Source organism: Danaus plexippus (assembly GCF_018135715.1).
Source record: "Danaus plexippus chromosome 13 unlocalized genomic scaffold, MEX_DaPlex mxdp_15, whole genome shotgun sequence".
In the NCBI taxonomy this organism is placed as follows: domain Eukaryota; kingdom Metazoa; phylum Arthropoda; class Insecta; order Lepidoptera; family Nymphalidae; genus Danaus; species Danaus plexippus.
The window spans coordinates 6,247,200-6,274,246 of NW_026869849.1; the positions used below are offsets into that span (position 1 = coordinate 6,247,200).

General features: G+C 32.4%; 1 protein-coding gene across 4 annotated transcripts in view; it reads left to right on the plus strand.

The window, feature by feature from the left end:
• The first annotated feature begins 38 nt into the window (after positions 1 to 38).
• LOC116770076 (fibroblast growth factor receptor 3-like) overlaps positions 39 to 27,047 on the plus strand; it is a 61,263-nt gene continuing 34,254 nt past the window's right edge. The window contains exons 1-9 of one of the 4 annotated variants that reach the window (XM_032661421.2): positions 39 to 195; positions 2,785 to 3,111; positions 8,817 to 8,952; positions 14,643 to 14,737; positions 14,995 to 15,139; positions 23,379 to 23,556; positions 23,980 to 24,254; positions 24,638 to 24,675; positions 24,761 to 24,924. In XM_032661421.2, coding sequence (XP_032517312.2) covers positions 2,848 to 3,111; positions 8,817 to 8,952; positions 14,643 to 14,737; positions 14,995 to 15,139; positions 23,379 to 23,556; positions 23,980 to 24,254; positions 24,638 to 24,675; positions 24,761 to 24,924 — 1,295 coding nt within the window. In that variant the 5' untranslated portion in view covers positions 39 to 195; positions 2,785 to 2,847. Of the gene's footprint in view, positions 196 to 2,733; positions 3,112 to 3,651; positions 3,888 to 8,816; positions 8,953 to 14,642; positions 14,738 to 14,994; positions 15,140 to 23,378; positions 23,557 to 23,979; positions 24,255 to 24,637; positions 24,676 to 24,760; positions 24,925 to 27,047 lie in introns of those variants that run through there. The other 3 variants (XM_032661423.2, XM_032661419.2, XM_032661426.2) reach the window with 3 other exon arrangements.

The following is a 27,047-nucleotide window of genomic DNA, read 5'->3' on the forward strand; positions in this document are numbered from 1 at the left end:
TACTTAGTAGTTATCCTGGGCTTGTGTAGCTCTCGGGTCCAGTAGACCGCTGAAACTCGTGGGCGGATGGACGTCATTCTGTTAAAACTCTCGCTCGCGTCGAACGTGCGAAATAAAAAGATCGCGATGTGTGTCTTAGATAGAACTTTTATAACGAAGTGCCCGGGAATGTGTCCGTGTGTGTGTTTATAAACTGTTAGTGCTATTTATTCGTTAGTCGTATAGCTTTTTCGATGTTTTCTATATTCTATACAAGATATAAAAAGCTTTGATATTACATTATTGCCATCACGTACATTTTCCTAAACTTAAGTAATGATTTTTATTATGTTTTATAAACGCTAATAAATTAATATAAAGTGGCCTGGGTATAAACTTTTAATTTCAGACTTCGTTTCAAAAAAAAAATTATATCTACCTACTCAAAACTATCCATGTGACTGCCTGTATCATATTGAAACAGAAAAAACTTTGTTTTTAACGTAATATTTTATCTAGCATAATTGTTTATTTATATAATAATAACATCTTAGTTATTAATACTTCAAAATTCCATTATCTCAGAAATGTCTTGTCAAGTCACAACAGTAAATACTTCAGATTAAACAAAAACAATAGCCCTCATAGTCTTTTAAGGTTATTATAGTTTTAATGAATGAAAAATTGAATTTCTCGAGTTTTCTTGAATGATAAATACTTATTTTTATCAAGAAAGTTTCGAATAACTGCTCGGTCAATACTTAATTAATACCAAACTTCTATTAAGTCAATATCACAACATTTAAGTTATGCTCATTATCACCATCGCCTTTGTTGTTTTACATCATAACAAAGGCGAAATTGTTTAAAAAGTATAACACATTTCACTCCGCAAACAGGAAGGGGAAATTTTATCATGAAATTTCAGCTCAAATATCAATAGAAGTTAAACAATTTCGAACAAACTTTAAAAAGTATTTCCAAACTATGCAAACATCGATTTTCAAGATAATCTACTTTGTGTAGTTTCATTTTCACGAAACAATTGTTTAGCCACTTAATTTTACTGTGTTTTCGATATATAGGTATGTTGCTTAACAATTCTTATATCTTACAGTAGCTTAAACAATAATATTAATTAAAATTACAGCACAAAACACGTATAATACATAGCAAGCGATTTTAAGCATTTAATAATCATTTGAAGTTCAAAACGGGGTTATAACACAATGGCTTACACTTTACAAATTAATCGAAACGAGAAAGCAGCATAATACTGTCACGAAATAAAATATGAAATAAAATTAAAAATGTATTTAAAAAAAAATCCATTAGGCGTCACTTAACATTCTCAAACACAAAGCAAACATTACATTGTTTTCAACCGTTATTATTATGCAAGCGCTTTTAATACGAAAAATATATATATCGCAACCTCGACTCTATGCTTTAATTCTTTGACAAGTTTATTTAACATTTTCCCTTTATTGACACTAATGTTTCAGATGGGAGTGATCTCATTAGCTGTATATTTTTGTTGTCGATCAATACTCGCTAGTATTTTGTCAGTAAAATCATATTTTTCCGAATAAATATATACATTTTTCTTCGTCTTTGATACGATATTTTTTACCAAATTATTTATATCAATCTCCTATTACTTTGCTGTGAGGGATCCCAATTGAGGAAAAGAGGCTTCAAGTCCCCAGGGGTCGAAACCCACACTTTAAAACACCATAATAGAACATCCACAGAATTCACCATTAGGTACTCCATTCATACTCACATTGTGTGTCTGTAATGATACGACAATCTTCGCCCACTCATGAATATCACACACTTGAAGCCAGAAAATTATTAAGATTTATCAAATCAAGCAATCATTATTAGAAATAGATTATACGTTAGGAAATAAAGACGTCACTTCTCGTTCTCGACGAGTTTATATTAATTGAGTGTATTTTATTTTCTTCTTCACTTTATTAAATGAAACACGATATTGAGGAAGAACTTGTAATTAAAGAAACAATTATGTTGATTGAATCCCATGGAAATATCCATTAAATAAAATATATAAATTCTGGTAGCACACGGCGCTGCGAAACACGAAATAATAAAAGCTTTACTTAATTCAAAAATTATAAGACGCTATGCATTATTTATGTATACCTAATTAGGAAGTCACGTACTGAAGTAGGAATTATTTATGTGTGATATTTATTTATCATATCACGTACTAAGGCGCGTGTCAATTTTAACACATAATTCGCATTTGCAAAATGACGTGGTGACAATATTTTTTTTCTCATAACAAGATGTTGCCGGCGACTTCGTTACCGTGTAAATGTACTTGTATTTATAGCTCCCTTACGAGACACCCCAGTCGTGGAGATACGTGATAGATAATGTTTTATTTTACATACACAGCCCAAAACATTTTCATAATAAAAAATATATAATATTGTTGAGCTATTGTAGTTGTGAAATTATTAATATCTATGTTTAAATTCTTAATGTTTTCAATCTATGTAAAATTTAATAAAATTATAAACCTAAAATACATTACAAAAATTCTTTACAAAATGTAAGAAATGGATTATTAGTATGTTATTTAACATTCGTAATAAAATGAATTCTAGGGAACGTAGAAAAGTAGTTTTTATGACAGGAATTAAAAAATGTCCGTCCAACATTATCTTAATTTAATTTTACTTTCGTAATAAAATGATCAATCACAAGCCATTAGGATAAAGTTGCTGAAATAGACTCGTGTCTTAAAGATTTATCAAAGATGTATTTGTTCAGTCTATTTAGTTACGAAAGTTACTTCTGACAGATGTAATATTTATTAAAAACTATACAAAACTAATGAAACAGTGCAATGAAGTAAGAGAAATATATACTCAGTGTTGTGAACTTACAATGTTGATATGGAATTCGATGAGTGTGATAATTTTACTGTCAGGATGCAGTGTGACAGCGAACACCCTGGTCACTGGAATTAAAACCATATTGAGGGAATATATGGGACGGTCAACTACCGCTGGACAAACCTTGGCTTTGACAGAGTCAGGCTTCTTTGAAACCACAACCACGTTACAGGAAGAATCCACTCAAGGTTTCCCTGATGATGTAAGTCATTGATATGAACACTACTCAAACGAGTACGATATATAATAAATTTTAGATTTTCTATGTAAATTTCTTGACTCTTAAAGGGATATTTTATTTTAATGCTAGTAAAAAATCACTGGGTAAACACTTAAAAAAACATAATGTCGGATTACTCAATAAATAAAGTTTTCAAACTCTTCATCTTTTTATCACAAAGTAAGTCTCAAAATCAAGGTTACTAAAATATATCACAGATAACAAACAGAAAGTATTGGCTTTAAAGTACCTGCAAGTTATTTAAAGGTCTCAATGCATTATTTTTTCAAATAAAAGACTTATGTATATATAAATATTAAACATGCAAAGTTTTCGCAAAACATATGTTTTTTTGTTTTCCCTTTGTTATTTAATTTAATTGAATATGATTAAGTTACAAAACAGTAACGTAAATAAATAATACTGCTATCTTTATATATCTTATTATTAAAAGATAAATATGAAAACGTGTGAGACATAGATATTGAAGTTAACGTTATCTTTTGTTGAATTATCAAATTATTCAGTCAATAATTGTTTGCAATCGCTCAATAGTTAGCAGGTAGTGTAGTGAGTTATTTAGTGCCAAGAATCGATGCTATACCGATAATTTTTATCTTCTTGCGATGTGAACTTATAAAATGTGTATTTATTGTTTTGTGGTAGTGTATTTTTATGTTGTGCAGTCTGTGTTGTGTCAACGTCACTTTGATAATAATGAAGGGGTCCATATGATGTATCCCCAATCTCGGTCTTCAGTGAGTAGCGCCCATTGTACACTATCAATATTTGTATGAACATTTTTTAGCATTTATAGCATTAAATCGTAGATAAGCAACTCCTTGCCATGATATACTCGTATGTACTATTCATTTCATAGAAATATAAGGACAAAATATTATACGAAATTGTGTATATTACGACGTAATTTCCTTTAGTTAACGCATCGAATGTTTATCGATGGCGAGGCAATTATATCTTTTATTCTTTGTCAATTTTCCTTATAGGAGTGGTCATGAAATTTGAGTCACGCTCTTTATTAGACAATACTCTAAACAAGGAACCGTTTTGTTATTTTACTGATTATATGTTATAGTTTAGGATTATTGTTCATTACGTTACCTCAGTGACAGTAGATTGGAGATATTAGATCGATTAATGTCTCTGAACTATACATATTTAATTATCTCTTTGAGTTTATGAAACACTTGTTGTAAAAATTAAATTCGGGACTTCTTAACGTGTCTACGAATTTCAACACAAAATCTTATCCTTGTTTTTCTAAATTTACAGACAGCGATTATTATTTCAGTTTATAATTATGAATAATAAAAATCTTAATAATTGACAAAGTTTTGTTATTTCAGTATCTTAAGCTGTAATTCACTCTACTTTAGCTCTCTCGTGAACTTGAAGTAACAAGACGATTTTGCTCAGAGGTTTATTGTGTTTAAAGAGTGTGTTCTTTCCGTCACTAGTAAATACCAAATGATTTTTTTACGTGAAAAGTAATGATTTTCAAGAAATACTATTTAAGAAAGTACATTTTTTTGTTCGTAAGATAAATCCGAAATGAAATATATGTAAATTTTTAAAGTAAAGTAAAACAATTTTAAAGATAGCTCTCAGCTTGAGCTTGGAGTAAGGACTAATAGATTGTTCCGCAGTCTAATCTTTTTATGAGTAATTCTCCATTTTATGAATAAGCACAAATATTATCATAAGAACATTTATTACTCTTGTATTAATCAATACGAAGATAATAAATAGAAAAAGGTTATGAATCACAATTCATAATTACGAGATGTGAACAGTATCGCTGAACATGCCAAAAACCATCTCATCGTTTTCATTATTTTTCGTATTGACCTCTATCGTCTTTTACAGCGGCACGGGAGAGTGCCTCATAAATGATAGCCATCTCTTCTTTTCAGAACTCATCTGGTTCATTGAGTAGTTAATGACGTCAGATTATTTTACAACATATTTCCACAAACATTCGTCCAAGTACTTTGAATTTTGTAAACTTTAGTTCTGAACAAAATCTATAAATGTAAATCTAATCTTCTGATCTTCTAATCTAATCTTTAAATATTTCGCGAATTGTTTATATCGATGGAATCATGGGTATTTTGTGTTAAATTTTCATTAGAAACTTCCTCTTGGATTTATATTTTATAAATACCTTCTTTTAGTTTTATATGAATCCTCTACTATCGTGAGTTTGTCTGGTTTTTGGGCTGACTTTGTCGAAGCATCGATTTTTACATTCACATAATCCTGTTTGTCATGTTTCCGGGCTAGACAACCTGTCCCATCTATGTAAATAGCGTCAAACGAGACAGTTGTCTTAACTTTAGGATTTTTTTTGTACCCGTTTAGCTACTCGTGGCCTTTTTTGCTTGTTTTGTAAATTTCGAAACTATCAGTACATCGCCTTACAGTTGTAAAAAATTCAGAAAACCCATAATGTTTCCTAATTTTTGGAAGGGTTTTTTTAAACTCATAGTGCTTTAAAGGAGTATGATACCCATTCATAATGTTCCATACACTTGGGAACTACTTTCTACCATTATTTTTTACTCTTCTTCCTTCTAAAATAAGGTCGTGAAGACGGTAAACAAGCTTCGCTTTATCACTTTCTGATTTTATAATTATCATAATTTAATGCACATTTATGTTAAGTTAATGCACATTTATGTTAAGTTAATGCACATTTTAGCATTTTCTATTGCTAAGGGTCTTCAATTTCTCTGATACATTTATTCCTTAAGCGTGAGAGGAAGGATCTGCTGAATCTATACCACTTCCGATGTTTGTGCGAGGTTGGAGTATGGGCGAGAAAAGTCATTACGAAATCTCATAATTTTTAGAAAAAATCTCTATGTTATGAAAAACCTTTCGCTAGTTATTCCTCCCGTTAATATATGAAAATTAGGTTGTAAGTGGATAGCAGTATCGCAGTAATAGCCTATTCTTGAAGATATACTTACCCTTTTCTTGTTGAAGCCCAAATTATAACTCGAAGGAAACACAGACGCGGGTAAACTATAAAATAATATAACTACAGTTGAAAGAATATGCATAATATTTATCACGACTCTTGTCAGAAAACAAAGTTGGTGTAAGCCTCCCAAAATGAAAAAAGAAGTATTGGTTAAAGTCCACGGAAGTCATTTTGCTTATGTGACATTTTTAGATTGCTTTGGAGAGCTGGTTAGTTGTCAAAAATTAATAACCCATGAATGGATGGATTTTTTATAGTATTTCATAATGTTTGTTATAAATTTGGATTAATTATATTGTTTCCGTGACATTTTTATATCACCCCATTTTGTCATCTACCGTACCTACATCTTAATAAAGTCGGTTGAAGAGTAAAGGTAAAATAATGGGCCTTCCAGGTCCGAAAAAGCCAGTATGACTTAGCAACTGACATGCATCAGCCCATTCACTCACTTATAAAAGGTGCTCCACTGTATTAGTGTGTTTAGATTAGCGATTGACGGACGTCAAACATCTGGATCAGTATTTATTATTTAATCCGTACGCTTTCTGGTTATCTTTCATGCAATAGGTTTCCTATGATCGTAAAATTTCAATGTCTAAAAATGAACTAAGGCCTTCCAATATAATACGCGATTTATTCTACGTTCATATATTATACATACCGAATCTATCATCTCGTCTGTCCAATATTAGGTAAAATATCCGAAACGTCGGGTAATATTTACTGTAATAAATCGCGTAGTAAATACGAAAATCATATCTTAATTCGATTCTATACTCGTGAAACTTTATATTATCTAAAAAAATGTTTAATTTTAATAAGGGCTTCAAAAAACGCGCTCCCTTTTTTGCTACACGTATTTACATTCCACTAGACATATTTTATTTTTTCCGGATAACGTATACGTATCCATAAATAACCTCTTATTATTGACTTAAGGAATGTATGATTCAAACAAACTTTCACATAATAATAAATTCGACGTTTTATAAAATATACAGGTGTCGATAAGCAATCTTCTCTAGATGTTTTTAAGTGCATTCAATTGTCTTACTATCGTCAAAGAACGGAACATTTAATCAAGATTGTTTACAACATATAGTGATTTCACAACGTAGGTGATCGCCCACTACTCGACGTAGATCTGTTTTGTATGACTAGACACGTATGTTACATATAATGCAAATAAGTTCGGTAACCTACCTTATACTGTACTTACACCTTTCAAGATGAATCATATAGCTCTGGTTTAGTGATATTATTAAGAAGGGGCAAACCATAGTTGTGATTATTGAAATATTGTTAATTATCTTAATGGATATTAACATATCTATCACCGAGAGCCAGTAATATATTGCTATGACAAAGTTCCTCTTAAGCGATAAATTAGTTTCAGTCAACTATGTAGTCTCATATCGCTGTATCAACGTCAAGAACCCTATGCGTGAGTTGTCCTCGTGTGTGGAAGCATTTTGGCAAGAAGAGACATATTAAAATATGATTTTCAATAAACTCCAAATTAATTTATTAAAAAAAAAAGAGTAATTATTTTACTTATTTATCTCTTTTCTTCGTACGTAGTAGCACTTCCACCGCCCACCCCATCCATTAATGCTGCTAACGTTCATGTATCGTAATTTGTATTTTTTTCTCAGTTGCCACAGAAATTGTATTTTGAAAGGAAATAACAAAACTAAATTTGCAATCGACCTTCATATTATAAGAGTTGGAACCAAAATATTATTATATTTATTTAGTAGCTACCTCTTCAGTGCCAGTCACATGTGTACATAACTAAAATACTTTCTTAATAATATCACAAATCAGATTTCTTTCCTAATGGAATCAATCAAAGCCGCAGTCTTTAAGCTGATCATGAAATTTAAATAAAATAATTTTCATTCAAACGTTTAATAAATATCGGCTGCTCATCTCATTCATAACATTACGTAATACATCTATTCAGAACTGTATAAGTCTTTAAAACGGACTAAATAAAAGTCAGTCGAGCGGAACTCTTAAAGTATTTAAAAATCGAATGCTTTGAATTATTATTGGAAACTTTGATTAGGTTCGTCGAATCGTTTACTCAAGCAATTAATGGTATTAGCGATCTCTCGCTATTAGTACTTACAGAAGTGTTAAATTATTATACGAAAACAATTTGGATATTTAATTAATAAACATTTTATCAACAGACCGTCACGGCTGTTATTTTCTTGTCGGTTCACGTCAGTTGGTTTTTCTTATTTTTGGAAGTTTGTAAAAACATATGAGTATTTATATAAACTCTTACGATGCGAAAATAGTTGTCTATCATCAAACTGTATCTAAATAGACTGCTTGCCGCTTAACACTGACTAGCATTAACTACACAATTTTGATACAAATTATTATTATAAATATTATAATAATTACTTTAGAATATTTCTAATATTTCTATTCTAAAAATATATTTCTTCAAACATTTTTTGTTAAATATTTTGATAGTATTCCTATAAAACTGGCAACTATATTTAAAGCGAACTATTATCTGAGCTTACCTTATAAATAGATTCGGTTTAGACTTTGCCTTAAAATTTTGTGACTATAAATCACCGTGGCGAGCCCATAAAAGTGATAGAATTAAAGAGTCTATTTGAGTGTTTTGAATATTATTAATTTTCTTACTTTTCAGGACAGCACAAGAGATTTATCAGAATTGTATCCAGTACAGCATGCGATGTTGCCTCGTGGGGTATCGGTGGTACCTCTACCCCTTGTGGGATCAGACCACGAGCTCATGTTTAATGTCTCCTGGAATCCCCCCCTCGGTACGTACATAAAATAGTTTCTTATGAGCATATATTTAATTATATCTGATTTACAAAATGTCAAAAAATGTTTCTGGCAAACCATTGACTAAATTTTTTTATAGTTCAAATAAATGTATTTTTGATATACAGAGAATGATTTTTTTTATATAAACAAAGTATTTAACCTCATCATTGCATACAACAACTTGTACTTGGTTCAAAGTATTGACCAGACCTTTAACGGTTTATAAAACTTATATTTTTATTTTTGTATTGATGAACTATTTTTAATTCGCATACAAATATTTGTGAAACAGCTGTAATTCTATAATGTTACCTCGTTTTCGAATCAAAAGTGCTTTTCCATTTATCTAATTATGTAACATCTGACTGTAGGTAAACCTTTAAGGATATTTTGATATTAGGACAACCTTTTTGGATGAACAGTTTTTCATACACGTCCAAATTATATTAAGACATGTAAACACGATGAAAAGATTTCCTGAACACTAATACCTTTTAAATTTATTCCAATTACCTCTAGAGCTTAAAGTTTAAAAGATTAATTTGAGAGGGTTCTTATATTACAATATTCTAATGTTTATATTTCTCGATCTTTCGAGTACGTTATCAATGACAAAAAGATTTGAGTTTCGTCTAAAGAAAGTGTAAACCAGTTGTGGAACCAAACAGCCATGGTTTCAGATCATATAAAACTAACGTGAAATTTGAAGATAAGCTAGTCGGATTCTTTTTATAAGTGACGCTAATATCGTCCACGAGATTAAATTCTGTAGCACCCATAGGATCATTCAAAATAAAATTTATTATAAAAACCAAAGAGTTCAGACAAAAAAAAAATTAAAAATCCAAATAAATAGTCAAAAAACGAAAAGACTTTGATTTTGAAAACAACACCTCTGTAGTATGGTCTGTACCTTCGTGGTGACGCTATTAAGGCGGAAATATTATAATAAAATATTTATGATAGAAGAATATAATCAAAGAAGACTAATGGCATAAGTCTGTTTCTTCAACTCTCCAATTTTTTGTCTATTTTTTCTATGTTCGTTGGTTTTCTGTACTGTAGGGTAAATAATAAAGAATCACTGGGAATCTTTGAAAATTCGAATACTTTACTTAGTTTAGATCAGAAGCTATTTTATTTTGAGCAATTAATTAGTTAAATGACAATCAAGATGAGGCCGTGAGTTGCGTACCTACCTTAAATTACGCTTCTATAACGGAAGAGGGTAATTTGGGAGTCGCGCCTTATGCGAGAGTGGGGGGAGGACTTGGCGGGGCAGCCGCACGGTAAAAGTACAACGGCAGCGCTCCGTCCGGTCCTAGAGCGATGGATGAGGCGGAAACGCAAACCCCTCACTTTCCGTCTGACGCAAGTCTTCACCGGGCACGGGTGCTTCGGTGATTACTTGTGTCGAACGGCCAGGAGAGAGCCGGAAGGATGCTGCCATGAGTGCGGCGCTGCGGTGGACTCGGCCCAGCACACCCTCGAGGTGTGCCTGAGATGGGCTGCGCAGCGCCGAGACCTTGTGGCGGCTCTCGGCGGAGTGGACTTGTCGCTTTCGAGTATCGCGGAGAAGATGCTCGAGAGTGACAGGTCCTGGCTGGCGGTGTCCTCCTCCTGTGAGACAGTCATGTCCACGTAGGAGGCATCTGAGCGGGAACGGGAGGATGCGGTCGATGCACCCTCCCTCCGCAGACGACGGACGGGGGTGCGCCGGAGGCGGTATCAACGCCTCCATTAGCGCCCCTGCACTACGGGCTGGGGTCGGGCTGGTAACCCGGCTCCTGTGAAAGCCCGGCGTCATCGGGGCGATCCTAATTGCCGGGATCGCCCCTTTTCTCCGAGGGAGTAAGTCCGGTCTTTGCCAGGACCGGCCAGTCGCTGGTGTGCCCTGTCGCTGACAGATCCGGGGTACACCAACATAGCGGCCGATGGCTTTCGCAGTGGTTTTAGTGAGTAGGGGCCTGTCCAGGCCGAGTCTCACACATCCTCTCCGGCCCCACCAAGGCCGGTTAGATGGCTCGTAAAAAGAGTTTTCCTGCGTCATCACAAAAAAAAAGAGAGTAATTTAAGGCAACAAAATCTAGCGATGTAAGATCCCATTACTCCAGATAAAGTTCAATGTTTTTTTATAATCATATAAAATATTCGTCAGATTACAGTTTCAATTAGTTATTACAGCATTTTTTTATTTCAATGTTTTTAACATTATCTCCCCATTTGAAAGCGTCTGGGATTTCAAATATGTTTCGACATGTCTGTGTGGGTGTGTATTTGTGAGTTGGTAAGATTAAACGCGCTCTTGTAAATAAAATAGTAAACATAATAAAATTCTACAATGTGAATCAGAGAAACGGTTCCTGTATTTATTTAATATTTTCCATAAATAACTGTAGTGTTCGAAAATAATCAGCTTACTACATAAGAGCGGCTTTCTGACAATGTTCAAGTTGTTATATCCTAATAGGGGATTACGCTTAGAAATGTTTTTATATCTTTCCTTTATTAAAACACTATGACACTGGTCTTAGAATAAAACCTTTATCGTGGAAGTACGAATATAGAAATTTTTTTTTTAGATATCGAATAAAAGATTTTTAATAATATCATTACCATTCTTGTCTGCGAAAAAGATGACAACGTTTAAAATCAATACTTTTGGTATATTTCATGCTTAGCCTATAAATATATCTTCAAAATCATTTGTTAATTAATTAAAGCATAAGGTTACCACATGGCTTTTCTTTCGAACTGAGTACAGTACCTACCCTACCTACCTGGCTTCTTCTGCAGGCCATAGCCAGATACACCCTTCAAGACTCATCCCCGTTGAGAACCTCTGGCCTCTGTCAATAAGTCTGTATCGACATATCTTCCACCTGCTCACGAATTTATCCGAATATAGCTGTACAAGTCAGCAGATTCAGATAAGACGCGATAGTTCTTTGCATATTATAATTGGCGCAGGTATGCTTTTCTACTAAAGCATTATCCAAATGGGATTACGCTGTAACTGATATAATACATCAGTAGTACGTCATATATCAGTATTACGTCATATACTTCGTCAGTATCACGTACAGATATAACTTCAAAGAGGACTGAATATGTTCTCTATTGCCACGTTCGTAGACGCAACTTGTTGTCGATCGACTTTAGCCCCCGTGTTTATTTTCAAGTAGTAAATGAAGCAGTCATGATGTGACACAGCCTCAATACCAACAAAATTATATTCTATCTAAGCAAGAACAATTTTGCTATAGCATCAGCACAAGCCACAAAAAATCTTGGAATGTAGTTTCATTAACTTTTTGAATTCTACGGCAAAAAACAAGGAATTTCCTTTTCATGTTCTTCATTTAATTCCTGGTCGCAAAATGAGTATTGTGTTTTAAAACGAAAAGCTGATTCACTTACACGTGCTCCAGAATCTAGTGCAAAGAGGATTTCAGTGGATGTACTGGCTTGTTGTTATTTATTTTGTCTTTTAATAAATGTGTGGTTTCAGCTTTCAAAGTTATTCAAAAAATTCATCAGCTGTTTTAGTACTACAGACAGATGTAGCTTAGGTTATACTGGGGTATAAAACGAGTTACTGCGTTTCTCTTCATCGATGTGCTCATGTTAATATTTTATATGTCTAAATTACACTGACATCTTCCGCTATGTTTATACATATATATATATATATTCGTGATGTATTTATAGATATTATGACGATACTTTCTAGTTTTTAAATATATATCTCAAAAACTAAGGCTCTTCGGAAAAAAGTATTTGTTCATCTTTGATATATAATTATCTGACCTACAATTTTTGTCTGATTTATTTTTATCATAAAATTTACCGTTTTTTTTTATCTGAAAAAGCCGTTATTTGACTTTAGACCTCGAGTAAATAAATATTTTACTGGTGCCGGATCGATGAGTACTTTTCACATTACATTTACATTAATATTTTGAACAATCTTATTAATTTTCAGTTTTTGTATCTGTAATATTTGTTACCTCATCCCTATTTTTTGGTCTACTTTGTAGTCATTAACCAATGCTAACTTTCAATTCTTATTTATAGCGTAATTTTTTTATTAGATTCCTTTAATTTTTTTCAACGATTAATTCTTTTAAATGAAACTAGTGTTATTCGGTTTTACTACGCGGATTTTATTATTTAAAAACTACATAATCCCGACGTTTCAGGTGTCACCTCGTCTCAAAGTAACCGAAACGTCGGGATTATGTAGTTTTTAAATAATAAAATCCGTGTAGTAAATCCGAATAACACTAGTTTCATTTAAATGAATACTCGCGAAAATCTTAGATCTGATTAATTCTTTGTTATTTTGATCCATTACCATATTTTTTATTCATTCTATTGTATTGTAAAACAGACTTTACACTTTTATATTATTCTCAACAACTTAAATTTTAATAACATTGTCTCGTGCAGAAAAACTTCAAAACATTAGATGTTTCCAATTTTTTTCTTAGACATATATTTGTAGTTTATTCTTAAATATGTCAGGAATATAATATAGTATAAATCGGTACTATTATGTGATTCAAAAAGAAATACACACACATACGTGCTTCCACATTTTTTAATATGATTAGGGTGATAATTTTATTAGTGATGTTAAATCGATCACTCTTCGGCTGTGTGGGTGTTATCTGATAAGCAATGAATTATTAAAACCATGAATTCCCAACTCGTAATTATTTACAAATACTGATAACGATGTTATAAACAAGTACAAATTTTACGGAACGTTATTGAATTATAAAGCTTTGTGTTATTTTAGAACATACTTACCAACTTTTGTTATCATAAAAAAAAGAAAGGAAACGTTATAAAGTTAGAACAGAAATAACAAAATTATTATCAGAAGGAAAAGTTCTTATTTTCTTTGAAAGAATTGAATTAATATCTTTATATTTCAGCTGGCAAAATATATCTTTTTAGTGTCTTATGTAGTGTTATTTAAAGATTGTATATATATAACATATTTGTATGAAAAGTTGAAAGATCTTAACTGGATATTATGTGAAAAACTCACGTATTGTCAAAAGTGATGAGCTTGATATCGTGCGTATTTATATCAGAAACTATCTAGGAAAAAGAAAATCCTTATCGGAAATCGCCGTTTACGATTACCGTAGCGATATCAGAACTTTTATGAACGTTGCCGGTAAAGAAAATGCTGTGAATTCGTATCTGTATATAGATCTAAATTTTTCAAGATCGCTCACGTCATTACTACTTGTATATTAGGTTTGAGTGACTTCTACTTGCTTTTCGTTCACTCATAAAATCTGTGTTCTTCTAAAATGTTTTGTTTTTCTTATAACATTCTTAATTCCAACACTCTGTGGGGATATTATTTGGGATCTGTTGTTCCTTAAATAACTATACGATTTTGTTTCTTTTTAAAAGCTCACGATGAATTGTCTGGAGGTGTGACAATTGAGAATGATTTTCTTAGTTCTTTCCGTCATTTTCACTAACATTTATCCAGATACTACTATTTCTAGGAAGACTTTCTTTAACAATGAGTAAGGTGAACATAGTGACTTAATATTTTCTCTTCAGTGACCTGTAAAACACGCACATTAATAAAATACAGGTTCTTGAATTTAAGTTTTTTAAATTATTATTTTGTTAATTAACAAATTCGTTCCAGGTCCGCCGGTAAGAGAATATTCACTAGAAGTACACAGCGTAACGGACACAGTCGACTGTCGCTCTAATATGTGCTATGAGTACAACATTCCGGGTGTAAGTTAAGTAATACATATGTACAGAAACAAAACAGAAACTATGTATAAAAATAAATTTCAAACAAAAGAATTATATATTTTAGAATGTGTCTGTGAATTGTATTAAATATTACCTTTCTGGCATTTATTCTCACGAGTGTAAATCAGGTGATTGTAATCTTGTAAAAATAGTACGAAGAGCAATATGAAAAACAAACGTAGCGCTTGATAATTCAAAAAAATATTTAGATATTGAAGCTACTCTTGTTGTTATAGGATTCATTATGGAGTATAATACCCACCGTATCGAGTCCGGTGGCAGAGGACTGTGCGGTGAGGCCAGGGTGCGCTTATAAAGTGAAGCTGGTAGCCCATCCCTGGGACGGACACACTGCTGTCAACCTCAACGTCGAACTCGACGGTAAGTTGGGAATATTTATAAATAAAAAAGTCTTGATAGTTATTAATTAAAATAAATAATATTTCTATTCAAGTCAGACTACTTTCGTTTGTATCTCTAGCATTACGACCTTCAAAATATTTGTTAAGTAATAATAATGCTGAAATTCCCTTTTGTTTTTTCCAACATGTAAAAATAATTATGCTCAAAGTTCCCATAACTCACGATCGTATAATTAATTCAAAACGATCAATCAAACTTTATTCAATCAATATTAAAACTAGCAATGAGTAAAGCTAAACAGACTTCAAAAACATTTTGGTTATTCTTTAGCGAAGAGCAGTATGAACGTTAACATTATGCTAAAAATATTGTTGTGATATAATGAAAAATTCATCATTAATTGTAAATGTGCAAAATGCTTTTGAATTCTCCCGATCTTAATTATATAGATATTCCTCAATACGAATTCCTACATACAAATTCTTAACAAATGAAGACGACATTGTAACATATGAGCCATTTCGTACATATTATCATTAAATATACGTATAAAATTAAAATAAAAATAAACAAAATAAATCAAAATCTCCCTGAAAGGCTTCTTTAAGCGAAATAAATTTATTTATCCGAATTAAACTATTGAAACAAGGGAATTTTGAAATTAATTAAGATTTAAAATATTTAAGTATTGATCGAAAGTCATCGGTTCGTTAACAACTTTAATAAATATACTTTTTAAATGTCTAGCACCTAAAAATTGTTTAGTCATTTGTGATATCTATAACTTATAAGTGGATTTAATTAAACGTGTCACTGTCGCCCACGCTATCTCGTTATATCTATAGATACTACGTAAAGGTTATATTAGTTACATTAATTTTTGTTATAAATGAATTATAACTCGCTTATGTCATTTTTTAAGGATGATAAAATAAATAATTGTGAGAGGTCAGTTTATTGATTAGTCATTAGAGTTCTGTGCTATTTGAATGTAAAGTTTCAATTCTTATTAATATATTTGCGCGAAAAGTTCCAGTGACAAATATCAGAAAGGTAAGGATATTTTACGAGTCAACTTTACGGCATGTTTTGATATAAAGTAGTTATAAGCAAAACATATTATATTTGTCTTAAAAAATATTTTGAAAAAAACCCTTTTTTGCTCGTGCAGGCTTAATTTATTAAATAAATTTATGGATTTACAGATTTTTCGGGTAAAAATTGTTGTCATATATATATATATATGTAATATCTCGAGGTTCTAAACTAAAGATAGATGAAAGTTCTATTTTAAGATCTCTAAAGCGGCTTATCAATGGAAGGCTTTTATAACATAATATTACTACCTGCTCCCAAGTGAGACAGCTGAGAGTACTTGTATCCTTTTATCAAATTTCTTACAATAAATTCGATAATATGGAAAAACTACATTAACTCTGATCTTTTTGTTCCGAGATAAGTATATACATATATATAAGTATATACTATATACATATGGGAAAAGCTTAAGAAAATGTTAAATTAAATTTAAATTTTATCCTATGCATCTACTTTTATTTCCTTAGATTTATCATTTTTGTCAGTCTAGTGAGACAAATATTTACAAAAAGCCTTGCGTTTTTCCAATCTACCCAAGTGCATATTGATACCTGATTTAACTTTATATTTCTTTATATATTTATTTTTCAATAACGTCTATATCATAATTTTATCCAATCAAATTTATTGTTAAACCAATCATGGTCCGCAAAAAAATAACAACTGAAATTATAGCTCGACTCATGTAATCCTATAAACAATCGATTTGATAACCAAAGTAGTAAAGCGATTTTCACTTTATTTTCTTTGAAACGCTACCAATTATTTTTAGGTGATGCTCGAGAGTATTTTTAAAGAGATGAATGGATTGTTCAGGAATTAATAACATAGGCTACTGTAAGTAATTCTTTTTTGTTTTACGTTACGTACGCTACGTTTTTTTTTTAATGAATACGGAATATGTAATACTTTTAGATTGAATTTAAGTATAAGTTTGCGGATGATCAACCGATCGTGATGAGGTACCGTCAACGGCACCTGAAAGTGTAGTACCAGATGTATTTTTGCCATCGGGACTGTAGGGATATGGAAAGGAGTTACGAAACACGACCAAAGGTAAAAGGCACTCATGACAAGAAATTACGTTGTTTTACTAGACAACGATCTAATGTGATAGTGAACCTGTGTTTATCTAACCAAGCCGATAAGCTCAACAGCTCACCAAAAAAGAAAAAAACGTTAATTAACACGTTTCAATTTTGGTGTTTCTATAAATATATAGTAACTGGATAGCCTATTTGAAAATTTCGGCTACACTGTTTGCTTCTTACACGTCTTCATATTAGCAATAGGATCAATATACTAAGTAAAAAAAATCAAAACCCCATAGATAATGATGGTACCTACTTAATCGAGTTAGCGTTAGCTATTAAGTTATTAATAACTAATACCATAAAATTGAATACATATAATTCCCTTAGTCTACATATCTAAGCTCCACACTATAATGGTTATTAGCTGTGAACTATTGCGTCTGGTGTCTTGTAACCAGTAAACTTTGCCAACGATCTCTGCGACAAACATTGGATATATCTTTATCAATGTCAGTATGGCGTTTAAATATGGATGAGGCTTTATTTAACAAAAATCGTAAATAGCAAAATTAGCAGTAACTTTTACAATCATATTTTATTTGTCGTAATTTAAGAAGATTCGAGAAACAATAAAAAAAACTAATAATAATTCATTAGCATATACTAAACGTAGTGACGGACAATGAAAAATTTTTGCGCTAAAACGAGCATGCCATAGGTTCTATGAAGGAAAAATGTCTTAGTTACTTTAAAAGTTCTGTGAAAGCTATTTGTGAATATTGAGGGTAGGATAAGATTTGCTCCGAAGGCTATGCTGTTTCATATTATATAAGAGTTCTTTGAGAAGTTGAGCTCTAATGACCATAAAATATTTATTTTATATATTTTTCTAACATAATCCTAATAAATTGATATAAAAATGTAATCGTATCTTATCTATTTATACTTTCGGATACAAAATAATTTTAATTTTATATCAATCACATTATTCCTGGGCGTGTAAAACATCTATATGATCAGTATTGGATTACAAAAACACCTCACAATCTTTACAAACACTTTACGAAATTGCGTGACATACCTCTAGGTACACTGGAAGTTTTCTATTAATAGAAGTTACATAGGCTAGTTTAATAATTGTTTAGACTTTTATTATATTTTTTAATTAAAAATGTAATGAGCGTCATCAAAATCCAAACGGATTTTTAGAACTGGCTCTAGTAATTACACTGTATTTATATTCGAATAAGGATTTTACAACTTTAAATGCTTTACATTATTGCCAAAATAGTCGTCAATAAATCGCCTCACCTCAAAAGCAAATGACTTTTAATTGAATATTAAATGATGCAATATTTTTTATCGATAAATATTTAACTGATAACTGCAAAAACCCGTAGATTTTCTTAAAGATTTTCGATAGCTTGGTACTCGACCAACATTCCCACTGTCTCAAGTGCCTTAATTTTTATAATAGGTATACAACTTGGTGAGAAAATTCTTTTTTGTATGATATAATCAGGGGTAATTTTAGAACAATTAGAAAATATTATGTTAAAATAATTTAAATTAATTACACACGTAAGTAAGTAAATGGTATTATACCACGTGATATAACTTTTAACCTTTTCAAGTAATAGTTTCTTTGGAGAATTACGAATCACGTCTCTTACTAAAAACACTTTCATTTACAACATTTATTTATTGTGTTTTAATTGTTGAGGGACCATTCTGAAAACATTACCTCCTATTTCCAACAGATTGTTTTAAATTCGTGATGCCCAAGCCGCTATTTTCATCTTATGTCAAACTAATCTTTACTAAAAACATCAAGACTCTGGTTTTGCCTTTTATTGGATTGGATTTAGTCATTACTTGGCTTGTTCTCACAGGCGTGTTATCAGGTATCTCAGAATGCAAGAAGTTAATGTTTATGAGCTGCTTGCAGTCCTATAATTTTTATAACTCCAGAACTAATAATTAATTAAAAACAAGGAAACGTACTTATTTTAAACATTTCCTAATGTCAAATTGACCTTTTTTGTTATTGTTTTGGTAATTTTATATAAACGAGAAACACCAAATGCGTCTTCTTATACATTTATAAAATAACATTTAATATTACTATTCACGCGATTTAATTATGTTTATTCTAAAATGGTAATTTGGTCTCAAAGAATATTAACCTATCTCGAAATCTTCAAGGACTTTGTAGACCTTCGTAGAAATACTCTTGAATTTCTAAGAAAACCGTTTTTGGGATACAATTACATAACAAAATGGTACTACGGAAGTCTTTTAATATGTCATACTAAAAATGCTTGCTTCTTGTTAGATTTTTGTCCGAGATACTAAAGTGGCAAATGTAAATCATTACGCATATTATATTTACAAAAAAAATACATGTTAAATAAAAGTATGTCCTGATCAAATTGACATTTTTATGTATAAATAATAAAATGTTCTGTTTTGAAAGTGCCTTTCAATTTTCAAAGAGCAATATATTTTTTTAATAATAAAGTGAAATTGCTCTTGGATTTTCTCTTTTATTCGAATATAATTATAAAACATATTAACGTCTAATTTATGTGTATTTCTACTGATGGATCAAAAGAAGACAGTTTTCATAGTGCAGTATTTTATGACAGACACTTGTCTATTAGATTTTAGAGGAAGATTCTTAGTAATCAGTCGATAATACATATTTAAATGTCAGCAATAATTGATAATTTAACTCACATGAAAACTATCGATGGAAATTATCATTATATTTAGGGACGTCCAAATTGTTTTTGCAATATTTAGTTCGGTAAATCTCAATTCAGCGAGGAATCCCAGAAGATTATTTCATCATCAACCAAATATTAGAGTGAAAATATTCAAAAGATATAAATTTACTATGAATCCCATCTCATAGTCACATAGTGAAATTAAAGGCAACAAGATTGTTGACATTTTTACGATACAATGTTAAAGAACACTTCTTTACTGGCTTGATCTTTTAAAAAGGAAGGGTATGGATTTGAAGCATACATATTACGACCATAGCTCCGTCTCGATGTCTTTGTTATAAAAGGGTAGAATCAGAACAAATACATTCTCCCGGGAGTCGTTCCGGAAACCATCTTTTAAATAAATTTGCTCTGACAAATCATATACACCTATATGCTAAGTGCTAGAGATGCTCATAACATAATTATTGATGTATTCGTAATGAGCAGGTACATAAAAAATTTGTTTATACAAAATTTATTTTTAATTTGTTTAAATTTGGGTGGATATATCAAGGAGCTCTTATATTTTATTAAATCTTACACATACATTATTAATTTTGTTGTTCAAAACGAAAGTAATATGCGGATAAGTACTTACTATCGGGCTAACTTCGAACGTTGCCGTACTTGTATTACAGCATGTCATTTGAAATTCTTAACGATTCATCTTTAATAATTCATCTTTAAATAGTTTGATATCAGAAGTAACAAATATACCAAGTCACTTGTACAGCATGTAATTATAAATCCTACTCTAAAAAGATAAAAAAAAGTTCAATTTTTTTTTCGATTTATTCCGAAAATCAAGAAATAAAGAGTTTTCCAACAGGGGCGGGTAGATTTTGGTGACCGTGGCGGCCATATTGTCTTGATGACATTTGACAAATCTTTTGTTTATTATTCAGTTACTTATGCCAAGTCACCGTGGTAAGATACACGATTGAAGACGCGTACAAATAATAAAACTTTATTATCAAAATGAGTGTATGTTAGTGCAAACTTGCAAAATTGCATCCTTTTTACGGTAAAAGTGGTGGCCCTTAACTGTCGATTCTTCGCCGTTTGATGGCCAAATTTGAAGCGACCGATGCTGTAATTGATCTGCCCACACCCGTACATTCAAGAAATGCAAAATCAGCGAAGAACATCGCCGCGATCCGTCAAAGTCAACAAACATCAGCACCCGAGACAGTCGATTCCTCGACGTGCACAAGAGCTTGGTCTTTATTAAATTTCAACTTGGCTAATTTTGCGGCGAGACTTATAGTTACATCCGTATAAGATTCAATTCAAGACCACAGACAACGCCGTTTGTTCGTCGCCTGGTCTTCAAATCGTTTTTAAGAGGATCCTGATTTTAGCAACGACGTGCATTTTTGGGTGAATGGCTTTTTTAACAAACAAAATTGCCGCGTATGAGACGAAATAAACCAACACGAGGGTCACCAGGTATCACCTGTAATGCATCCTTTATCATCATAATGCATTCTCAAAAAGCTACCTTTTGCACGGAATTTGGGCCGGCGGAGTCATTGATCCGTATTTCTTCGAAAACGACATTGGTGAAGGCGGTCACAGTCAATGGCGAGCGCTATAGAATGATGATAACGAATTTTTTATGGCCCAAATTAAGCCAAAAGTACCCGAACGACATTTCAGCAGGAGGGGGCCACGTGTCACACAGCGGACGCCACGACTTACATTCTGCGTGGGCGATTTGAAACTAAGGTTATCTATCGTAGGGGTGATGTGAATTGGCCACCAAGGTCATGCGATTTAACCCCGCTAGATTTTGTAAGGTTTTTTGAAGTAACAGGTTTAGAGAAATAAACCACAATCCACCGATGCGCTAAAGGCGAACATAACATAAGCCGTCGCTCAAATACAGCTGGATCTATGCGGAAGAGTAATTAAAAATTGCGCCACTTAAATCCGTTGCCACTGTAAAAAAAATGAGACGGGCATTTGATTGATGTTATCTTCCATACTTAATATTATATATGGACCTTTTATTTAAAAAATATTTCTGTTAAAACCTCACACACAGCTTGCATAATTTCATTTCAAAGTCTACCCGTCCTTATTCGAAAACCCTTTACAAATATTCATGCATAAGAATCGCTGGCAAAACAATATTTTATAAGTTATTAAATGTTTTACTTCCTACAAGTTTCTAAGGTTGTTTGGATTCATGGACATAAAATATTCATATAAATACTTCAGAATAAATTTTTTTAAAACAGAACAGAAACGTAACTAGATAGATAAGACTCCATACCCTAAGAATAATTGAAACAATAAGATAAATAGGCGGATTGCGGAAGAAGCTTATATAGGGTTTTCCATTAAGGGCGCTTGATCTTTCTTTTCTTCCATCGTAGCGTGTGCTGTGTGGCACGTAGCGCCGTCCTGTTGAAACCACATGTTGTCCAGATCCATATTCTCGATTTCAGGCCAAAAGAAGTTGGTTATCATCGACCGGTATCGCTCACCATTGACGGTGACGGCCACACCATTATCGTTTTCGAAAAAATACGGACCAATCACGCCTCCGGCCCAAAATCCGCACCAAACAGTCACTTTCTGCGGGTGCATTGCCACTTGGTGAACCTCGTGTGGATTGGTCTCGTCCCAAATACGGCAATTTTGCTTGTTGACATAGCCATTCATCCAAAAATGCGCCTCGTCGCTGAAGATGATTTTTTTGCCAAAATCGGCGTCAACTTCCAACTGCTCTAATGCCCAGTCAGCGAACACACGGCGCTGTCTATGGTCATTAACCTTGAGCTCTTGGGTCAGCTGGATCTTGTACGGGTGCAGGCTCAAGTCACAACGCAAAATTCGCCAAGTTGTCGTCTGCGAAAGGCCGAGTTCCTGTACGCGACGCGGAATTGACTGTCGCGGGTTTTCGAGGACACTGTTGCGCACAGCGGCGATATTCTCGGCAGATCTCGCGTTACGTTGACGCACGGGAACCGGCTGATTGTTAACTGACCCGGTTGACTCGAATTTGTCCACCAATCGACGGATAGTCGACTCGGCAGGACGATCATCGCGACCGTAAAACGGGCGAAGTGCGCGGAACGTTGCTCGAACTGAAGACCCATTTTCATAAAACAATTTTATGATTTGCACGTGCTGCTCGACACTGTAACCTGCCATGGTGGTTTGGGAGGACGGAATGAATATAACACACTGCATTTGACAGCTGTCACTCAAACAACATGGCCGCAATCAGCTGTCAAAGTTCAAGCGTCCCTATTGGAAAACCCCATATATAAAGAAATTAAAATAATAAACCATTTATTATATACCAAGAGGACAAAATTATTCAATAGTATTAATTTACAGAATGTGTTGCTGGGATCTGTTCATGCGCGCACTCACCACGTCTGCCAACACCTGTGGTGGCAGCGAAGACGGTGTCCATTAACGGTGACCTCTACGTTAATATCACGTGGACACTGCCACCACCGTCCCAACCACTACGGCTACCACCTAGATTACAAAAACAGTCATACTTGGTCAGGTAAGTTAAATACTATGAAATAACTCTCTAATAAGAAAAAGGCTAATTATATTTTTTTTTGATATAAACATTTCAATATACTATAATCGATTATACCTAGCTTTGACAGGAATGAATGTGTACTTAAAAATATTATTATCACGATGCCTTTTAGTATTAACAAGCAATTACTACGTACGATAACTTTGTTATGATTAATTCTATACAGGCGCAACTATTTCAACGAAACTTTTTATATAGTGTTTATTTACCAATCTTACTTTTTTGTTATTTGTGAAACAATGAACCAAATACAATGGTAACAATGCCGAACAATAATGGAGTACGACAATTATCTTGATGTGATATTGTTTTGTACATATACCTTATTAAATAGTTACAAGACTTTTTAAGCGTTTAAGTCTACATCATTTTCGTTCACAGTATAGGCAAGCAAATGGTGTCTGACGCACACCCTGCACCATGGTTTGCCAGAACAATAACCCGTAGAGTTGAAGCAGTAGGTTTCGTTGTAGTACCGGATGTAGAAAGATGGCAGCTCATACCAATAACAGAGCGGAGCGGGGAGCGGGTTGGGAAGCAGAGCGGCAAGAATCATATGCTACAAAGTATTCTACTTGATGTGAAGCTACTTGCTCGCGTAAATTTAATGGATGAGCGAGGATGCATCGGTCCAGCAGGAAACGCTACAGCTTATGGTCTGTAAACACAATAACTTAAGTTCTTATCTTACAATTATTTTTTTACAAACAATGTATACATATTTTAAAACGACTATTACATTTTTAACAATACAGATAATAATATAGTGGGTAATTATTCATTAATTGTAATATTTTTTTTTACTATAACAAGCACAAAATATATCTTTCGGTTCAGTCGAAGCAAAAATTATTTTAATAAAAGTTTGATAACAGACAACTAAAGAAAAACGAGTATTAAGAAACCAAAGAATTTTGTTACTTAAAGCTTCGTTCTTTTTTCAAAGAACAATTTTGAACTAGCACTGGAAACAGAACGTTCTATATGTAAATTTAAAATGTATAACAAAAGTTAATATTAATTATATATTTTGAAACAGATCCAGCAGACGTCGAATCTTCGTCTATTGGTACCTACGTACGTTTATTTTGTTCATGAGTATATTTTATTAAACCATCTAATGTCAATAGTAATGTATATAATAATATTTTTTATTACTCAGGCCTTATGGGCAGCATTCGGTGGCGCGTGTATGCTAGCTATTGTAGCTCTGCTAGCGTTTAGTGCGCGAGCTGTGAAACGAGTGTTGAACGAATTCCGCCCCGCTTCCGCCCCCGCTGTGTTGCAGCCACTCGGTCACCGCCCGATATGGTTCCCGCTTAGCGCGTGAGTACTTATCATAAGGCGATTTTAATTTATTTCTATAGGAATTTTCATGACATTTAAATTATTATAAGTAGTACAAGGAAAATAGTTTTTATATTAAACGCGAGAATAAAAATTATTACTTTATTTTAACAAAAAAATGTATATTATAAATGCTTATACCGAATAATTTAAGGAGAAACGATTTATAAGAAAAAAAAACTAAAACAATATCTGTACTGAAAATTTGCTATTTATATTATCTCAGGCGCCCAAATGGAACACATTTTATGAATTATTAAACAGCTGTAAATTGAATGCTGTTTTCCCTCGCAGTTAATAAAGGGACCCATTTTGTTACCTTCTATACTGACAAACTAACGAAACACGGATCAAAGAGGATAAGCATTAGCCGTTAACACTTTAGGTGGCCTATTAATATGACCCACACTAACTCCACGTCCTTCAAGTTTCAGCCCCTTACCGAATCAAGCTAATTGGATGTAATTGTTTTCATTTGATTTTCATTATCTTTTTTATAGACATACATCTCATATCTCATCTTATCGCATCTTATCTCATCTTATCTATCTGTTAATATCTTTACACTTCTGATTATTTATATACGATAAAATTGGAGTGTCTGTTTGTTATGTTATAATAATAGGTTTTTGCTTTCTGAATACATATACAGGAAGGATACATAGGTATACGAAAATGATGATTGCTGCAATGTATCTATGTTTGTTTGTTCATACTAATCTCTGAAACGGGTGGCACAAACTTTGACGAAACATTCACTGGCAGATAAATGATAGCATAATAAATAAATTGAGATATTTTATTTTTAATTATCTGAGAAATAAAAAATGTCTTCCTCACTGACGACATCACGGGAAGTGAAAATTAATACATAATAAATTTACTTCATGTAGCCACAGAATAGATTATGTAAACTCTGAATTGAGAATGGAAGCTAAGCCATTGTATTAAGTTCATCTCCCATACAGTCTGAATCGAGCTCATTTGGATACTTTCACGAATTTTTCTCACAGATAATTTTTTCGTAAAGCCCTGATGTAAGTTCGTTCTCAATGACAGATTTAGATTGTAGTTATTTTACTTTCTGAGATATCGTTCATATGTTGGTTCGAATAAAGTGTCCTAAGTAAAATTATGGCGTAATACAAAAAAAATATTCTGTGGAAACATTTACGACTCTTAAAATTATTGTATAAATACTTACATATATATATATTAGTTATATTATCAGCATTAGTATTTCATAATCTTATTTGAAGTGGTCTCCCCTGATGCAACATAATTATTTAAGCTTTGAGATCAGTTACCAAAGGCAGCAGGCTCTCTTTCTATGGGCAAATTCTTTACAGAGTATTCTATGCTATGGATTGTTGAAGGCATTTCAAATTATTTTGCGAGCATAAAGCCTATTAAGACTTCTTAATTTTAGAGAGGAATTGGTACTCTTATAAATTATTATCCAGTTAATTAAGATGAGAACTAGATAAGTCCGGAGTGTTGGTTTCTGAACAAGATTGCATGGAAGGAACTTTGTGACAATGCAGCAATTGTGATAAAAGGATCATACTAAGTTGTTGATCGAGGAGCTGTTATGACCCTTAATTTTCTCATTAAGGATGATAAGTCATTGACGATGCATTTGATTGCATATTTGAAATTTATAACTCGGCTTTTCTGTTTTAAACATTTAAACTATAAAAGATCACAGGTTTTTATCGAAAATGTAACTTAATTATAATGAAATCTGAATGATAAATACTTCGTTACATTTCATATTAATAGAACATAAAAATAATAGTTTGATTATAAGTTTGTTATATTAAAAGAATATGAGCGAGACAAACAGTCACTTTAAATAAAAGAAATAATCCATTTGATAAAACATTAACGTAAAAACTATAAAATTCATAAAGTACTTTACGTTTATTCTCTGACTTCAGGGCTGTGAAAGCCTCTTACTATGCGACGATATAAATATTAAAAATAGAATAATGAAGACCCTTTGGTTAAAAGCAATATATCATATATTTTTGTTGTTGGAATAAATATATTACAAATATATAAATAAATAAATCAATCACCTCATATGTTTGTTGTCATAT